This window comes from Misgurnus anguillicaudatus, chromosome 1 (assembly GCF_027580225.2).
Source record: "Misgurnus anguillicaudatus chromosome 1, ASM2758022v2, whole genome shotgun sequence".
NCBI classification, from domain to species: Eukaryota; Metazoa; Chordata; class Actinopteri; order Cypriniformes; family Cobitidae; genus Misgurnus; species Misgurnus anguillicaudatus.
Window position 1 is genome coordinate 17,011,502 of NC_073337.2, and position 6,960 is coordinate 17,018,461.

The 6,960-nt window shown below is 34.0% G+C and overlaps 1 protein-coding gene across 1 annotated transcript; it reads right to left on the minus strand.

The window, feature by feature from the left end:
* Positions 1 to 33: 33 nt before the first annotated feature.
* Positions 34 to 5,192, minus strand: guca1aa (guanylate cyclase activator 1Aa). Its single transcript, XM_073867342.1, has 4 exons — positions 4,864 to 5,192; positions 1,198 to 1,347; positions 1,008 to 1,106; positions 34 to 786 (listed from the first exon to the last, which is right to left on the minus strand). Exons 1-4 carry the CDS (start codon positions 5,059 to 5,061, stop codon positions 664 to 666), a joined length of 570 nt encoding a protein of 189 aa, XP_073723443.1. The 5' UTR covers positions 5,062 to 5,192; the 3' UTR covers positions 34 to 663.
* Positions 5,193 to 6,960: the final 1,768 nt, after the last annotated feature.

Consider the following 6,960-nt stretch of genomic DNA (forward strand, 5'->3'; position numbering starts at 1 on the left):
TGTATTGTTGTTCATGATACATAAAGCATAAGGACTTACTAAACGTTTTTTTTTTACATTTTGAATAAAGCGCGCAGTTTTATGATCTTGTTTTATTTGAGACTCCATGTCAAATTTTGTTTGTTAGTTTTAAAATGGAGAAAAACTACAAAGAAATAGCGACTCGTTAAACCACCTATAAATACACATTCCCTTAGAAGTTCATATAAACGACATTCATCTTGATGTCGGATATAAAGATTTATGTCAACGTATTTAATGTAATATTAAAGTTTATCTACTACCTTATTAGCAAGCCATTTCTAAATGTCTATCTTGGAGTCATCTAATAAAAGAAAATAATTTTTAAAAAGATCATTTTAATCTCTTGTCCAAGAGTAATAAAATAAAATAAAATTCATGAATGGACTTGCCCACATCATACTGACTCTTCCCCTGTAATGTCTCTCTCTGTGCCTAGTGAGAAGGATTTTTCTATTGGGAAACAATCAGTAGATGTGAAACGTCCCACAATTTAATCTCTTTACCACTGATGCGCAGTCTCGTAATTATGAAATCTCGTAATTTCATAATTACAAGAATTTTTTATATCAGGTGAGAGACTGAAAACAAGTTTAATCTGAAAAACAGCATGAACTGATATCTTTGAATATGGACAGGTGCTTATATGCTGTGTCTCCGGTTATGGATCATGGCCACTATGTGTGTGAGGTCTAAACTCTTCATCATCACTTCCATAAAATCTTCATCACTCCGAGCCCCTGCTACAAACTCCTCCAATGAAAGCTCCCCTGTTGAATGCCATGAGAACATTTTAAACAGTTTTCAGTGATAAGAGAAACAGAAAAAACAATGTCATACATTGTAATTCTTGATTCTTACCCGTTTCACAATAAAAATAAATAAATATTTGATTTTACAGTTTGTGCAGATTTTTACAGTTCTTTAATGAACTCTCCCTATCCATATCATTTGAATGTCTTTGAAAAAATGAAAGATTTATTAAACTCCCCATCTCCATTGATGTCGATTCTATCAAACACTCGATTTGTAAATTCCTCAGGACTGGATTCCTGCGTCTCACTTCCATTGATGGCACGGATGGCCTAGAACAAAAGGAATATGATTTTTTTAATGGATGCACAAAATACCATCTGTATTATGGCCATTCAGTTTTGAAAATGATTTCTATCCTACCTTTATAATATTTAGGAGCTCGTGTCTATCTATGCAACCGTTGCCATCCACGTCATAAAGTCTGAAATACCACCTTAGTTTGTGCTCCATCTTGCCTCTCATTACTAGACTGAGAGCTGCCACATACTCCATGAAGTCAATATAGCCATCCTGCAATAAATCATTCAGAATTTCAAAATTATTTATTATTCAGCTAAGGCTTTACATTAGCTATAGTATATAAGAGGCTGTGGTATGTATTGTGTTGCATTGTATTGCATTGTTTCTAAAAATTGTGTTTAGATAATTGATGACAGGCCATTGAATTATTTGAAAATATGACGCAAAGTGGAGTGTGCATTATTTTCAAGTAATTCAAAGAACTGGAATCAGTTATTCCGCTTATACCATGGCACCACATTGCTCTAATGGTTATTTTAAGACATTTGAAAAGGTCAGGTGTGCGTTTATCAAAAAATAATGCATACCCATGAAGCATTTCTCAACCAATCAGAATAAAGCATTCACTCTAAAAATGACTGGGTTATTTTTGACCCATAATGGGTAAATATTGGACATAACACATGCTGAGTTAATAATGACCCAATGTTAAGTAGTTGTTATGCAACCATGGAGTATAATAACCCTATCTTTGTCCCTATAAGGTTAATAGTTAGCATCTATTAAATGTGCTGCTTATATATCAAGACATGCATTTTTTAGCATAGGCCTATAGGGGAAAAAAATCAGTGATAACGGATAAAGACAAACTGCAAGGTCAAATGTTGTTAGGTAATAATATAGACAATTGATTTCTACATTGTTTTGGAAATGGCCTGATTGACTGTGAAACAAACTACACTACCCATAATACTGAGAGATAACCGCCATAGAACCCACTGTTACTATGGAAACAAGATTCACGGCAAATAACCTCAGCACTTGGAATGACATAAATGAGTTGATGTTCCTATGCAACACTGTTAAAAAATGTATAGATTTAAATTGATTATAAATTGATTAAATTGCTATTTAGCATTCTGGTGAACCGGAAATCCTCATCAACCTTTTTCTGTTTTTTACTTCAGATTTTGGTTCCCAGAATGCTTTGCATGAGGGTGTTATTTTATAGTTTTATTCTGTAAAAATAAAGACTTGTTAATGTTTAATGTTCGTTTACCTATTAACTGTTTCCAGTAAGCAACATAAATGTAAATCTACAGTAACTTACTGGCAAACAGCTGCTTAACTACACTTTTTAAAAAAAATCAGTAGAAATTACAGTGTTACTTGCAGCTGGTTGTGGTAACTTACCGTAGATTTAAATTTATGTTATTTACTGGCAGTTTGTTCAAAGTTAAATAAATGTTAAATATTAACAAGTCTTTATCTTAACAGAATAAAACTAAAATAACAGCCTCATGCAAAGCATTCTGGGAACCAGAAATCATCATCAACCTTTTTCTGTTTTTTGCTTCAGATTTTGTTTCCAGAATGTTTTGCTTGATGCTGTTATTTTAGTTTTACTCTGTAAAGACAAAGACTTGTAAATGTTTAATGTTCATTTAACTTGAACAAAATGTTGCCAGTTAATAACACGAAATTTAAAACTACGGTAAGTTACCGGCAACCAGCTGCAAGTATCACTGTAATTTTTACAGATTTTTTTACAGTGTAGAGCAACATTTTTTTAAAGTCCATGGTCAGAAATTAAAGGGGACTTGGGGCAAAAATGAGAAAATACAAGGAACAGAATGTTACAAAAAATCCCCAAAATTTAAAATAGCAACAAAACGCATGAAGTATTGGAGTCTACAGAGAAATAACAAATTATGGTATTCTTTGATGCAGTATTTAGTAGTCTTTTAACATTATATTTTAAATGAATATAAAAATGTGCCGTACAACACGATTGCATATTCTGAAATAAAACTAATATATGTTCGAAGCTAAAATAATGACTTCTAGGAGTTTACACTGAATTTATGTTTCTGTACATGTCTGTATACAGGTTTCTTGGACAGGATTTAGATTATGCCAGGACTACATTTAAGTTTTTACAAACAAACCTTACAACAAACATTACCGATGTGCATCTTGGGACAAAACAATGGCACTGATATATTTTAAGATATGTGCGTGCAAGCTGTTTTCAGTTATGACAGCTTAAACATGCATTTTAGTCTGGGACTTATCTTAAACGCCTATGTCTTATAATTTATACTATTTGGTTTTTTTTAATCAAAGTTTGTTGTTAGTCGTTTAAGAGTTGAGGACTGCTTATTTGTTTGAAATGCTTTGAAAGAAAATAAACACATCCGAAACTAATAAAGAATCTGGTAACTCTAACCATAAGCCTTTAGGAACTAAGCTATCCTGTTAATTAAACACATTCAAACATTACAAAATGTTTACATTAATCCTGAAAGTATTATAAATCTACAACTGGAATCTTTTTTATCATCCCAACAAGGCTATTATTTGAGGCATGTATACATATTTAGATTATGGAGTTCATAGAGGATCAAGATTAGGTTGATGAGGGTGCCCTCTGGAGGATTACATTCAATTCTGAGACAGACACAACCATGTCACAGATATAATCCCTTAGGTCAATAAACCCTTCTGAAAATGTCACCTGTCTCAGTTAGATACACCTGTCTAGGTCAGGCTCAGAAAGATGGTCAAGGACTCCTATAATGGTTTGGCATGTTCCTTTAAAGGGATATGGATGAAGTGTATCTGTTTTCCAATGTAGTTAATGACATTAAATTAATGTTTTTTTATAAGTATATTTGACATCATACTGGTACGTGCTGGAATTGCTGTATCAATGTGAGATTTTTATGAGAGGTAATAGTATCTGACTTGTTGTTTTTTATGCTTAGAAAGTTATAAAAACAGTCTGGTAAGAACTCTAGGGAATAGTTGTTACTGGATCAGTTTTCATAAGACAACCTTTGTAAATCTTAATGTTATCAATAAGCTCATTATAAATATGAGTCATTGCAAATACAAGCTGACAGGATGTGATAAAAATAGTACTATATTTATAGACCCACACAGCACAACATTAAAGATCTACGCTTTGTAAATATTTGCATATATGTGAATAATTTAATGATAGACAGCAAATGACACATATATTATTAAATAAACAATCAAATTTTATAAAGTATTGATCAACTGAGAAGCCAATTATGCAATAAATATATGGCTATATAAATGGCCAATAACCTAAAGCACACTGAAATATTTTCCTCTTAAATTGATACCAGTATTAGTCCTTAAGGTCTAAATTATAGATATCAGCATAATCAGTCGAACATGATGCAACACATTGCAATGAGCCTGAGAATCTGCATATCACAGCCAGTGTTTTCACATCAAAAATACACCTACGCCAAACAAGCTTTTGAAACTTTTTGACAGTGCTGTTTTCAAAGGCATCCCTACACTCTTCGAAAAAAAGCTACAAGAAGATACAAAAGTTGTCCCTAGGAGCGGTACCTTTATAAAAGTACACTTTTATACCTAAAAAGTGCATATCGGTACCTCAAAGCTACACAATGGGGCCTCAGAGGCACACACAGGTAACTCAAAGGTACATTTCTGTACTTAAAGGTACATATTAGGACCTTTTTAAAACGTACCATCCCATTTTTTTGGGACTCAAACTTCACTAACCTTGTTCATGTCAAAAGTGCGGAACATCTGTTCAATGTAGGCATTTGCTTCTGGATCCAGACCTCTGAGACCAAAGAACTGCTTAAACTCATGCAGTGTGAGTTGACCAGATGGACACTCAGTCATGAACTTCTTATACCAAAGATGCATTTCAACGGCCTGCAGGTCGTCCACGGTGCTGCCATTAGAATTTCCCATCACTTAACTGATTTGTGTTTTAAAGAGGAGAGCTATAGAATCTGTATTAAGAGGCTTTATCTAGAAGTCCAACTGGTTTGCTGTGCAAGCGAAAGTTTCGCTTCTCACAGACACACAACACTTAGACCTAGTAAAGCGGTGGGCACGGCTGTGAGGCTTTTGTACCAGCTTGGGATCAGACGTGCCCCATTAACTCCACCTTATTATTGATATTAACTGATACTAATCCAGCTCAGAGTTTAGCTTAGAATGGCTGGGATGTCCATTGGTAATTGCACGTGAGATTGGGGACACGGTGACAAACCTTCTCATGTGACGAGTGGACGAGTTGCGAACAGATGCAGTCTTACAACTGCATCAGCATTTCTAAACTTCAGGTTTTAGTGTCTAAAATGTGATGTGATAGTGTTGTGTGTTTAAAGTATGAAGATTAGAGAGCACCTATGGTTAGATTCCGAATTTTACATTTCCTTTGGTATGTATAAGTTAACAATATGCAAAAGGTACAAACACCAAAGTAAACGATGAAGCGAGTTATTGTAGGCAACAGTTTACTTATTGGGCCTGTTGACGTAGACAAGACCGACATTATCATAATTCCTCCCGCTTCGGATTCAGACTGTAAGTTAACTCCTGTCAGCACTGCATTGTGACAGAATATTTCAAACATGGTAAGGAGCATCACATTTTTGGCTGACGTCAGGGGTATTCAGACCAATCACAACGTACAGATTAGCTGGCCAATCAGGGACGCAGCGCCTTTCAGACCGATAAGCTTTGTACAAAATCAGTGCGTTATATAAGTTTATCTGGAGCTAAAAAAAATTATGGTATGTGCAAAATAATGTGTTTTTTAAACCATAATCCAAGCGAACACGTATTATACCAAATACACAAAATAAAGTATTTTTTTAGCAATGTAAGGCATTTTCAAGGCAATTTGTTGGGAATGTGTTGGATTCTAACACATGAAGATTTTGTGTCCTTAAAGTGTTTATTTGTAATATTATCATCCTGTCATATAGCACTATAGTGACAATAGCCTCAGTGCAATGCAGTATTAATAAAAATTCTTCAATGGGTTATTGAGTTACAAAAAAACAATACATGAAAACAAATAATATAATGCACAAAATACAACATAAATACACATCCTTCACTGGTACATTTTATATTGAAAATATTTTGCTTGTCAAATAAGAAATGTTGTTTTACGCTAGTCAGTAAACACTTAGCTGCAATAGGAAATGTTTTACCACAGTATATAAAAGGAATAAAATCAGTCCATATATGGAGCTTGTATAGAATGCAAATTGACAGCTCACAAGAAATTATAAAAAAGTCACAGATCCAAGATTCAATGCATTTTTCTTTTCTAAAAACTCAATTGCAGGCACTTAAATGAAAACAGGATCGTTTTTCAATATTTTATTATGTTCTTACCTCAACTTAGACCAATTAATACATACCTATCCTTTCTCAATGCGTGCACCCAATCCCTGTACAGCACGCTGTGAATGTGCCAGCATTTAGCCCAGCCCCATTCATTCCTTAGGATCCAAACAGGGATGAATTTAGAAGCCACCAAAAACGTACATGTATTCCATGTTTACAGACTGTTACATGAGCAAGTATAAAATAAAACTTTTGTTTGGAGCCAAATGAACAAATGGTGGTAGGCTAAATGCCAACACATTCAAAAAGCGCTGCACAAAGACCAATAGTGCACGCATTGAAAAAAGATAGGTATGTATTAATTCATCTAAGTCAGTGGTTCTCAATCTTTTTCTGCTTGCGGCCCCCCTTGTGTAAGGTGCATTCTTTGCGGCCCCCCCAAAGAAAATTTATGACAAAAAATTGTTCTAAAATTTAACATTTTAATTAAACAAAACATATTAA

Coding starts and splice junctions, on each gene's coding strand:
- guca1aa (XM_073867342.1), bottom strand. CDS start 5,061: ATGGGAAATTCTAATGGCAGCACCGTGGACGACCTGCAGGCCGTTGAA. Junction 1,107..1,197: donor AGCTCCTAAATATTATAAAG/GTAGGATAGAAA, acceptor CTTTTGTTCTAG/GCCATCCGTGCCATCAATGG. Junction 787..1,007: donor ACATCAATGGAGATGGGGAG/TTTAATAAATCT, acceptor TCAACAGGGGAG/CTTTCATTGGAGGAGTTTGT.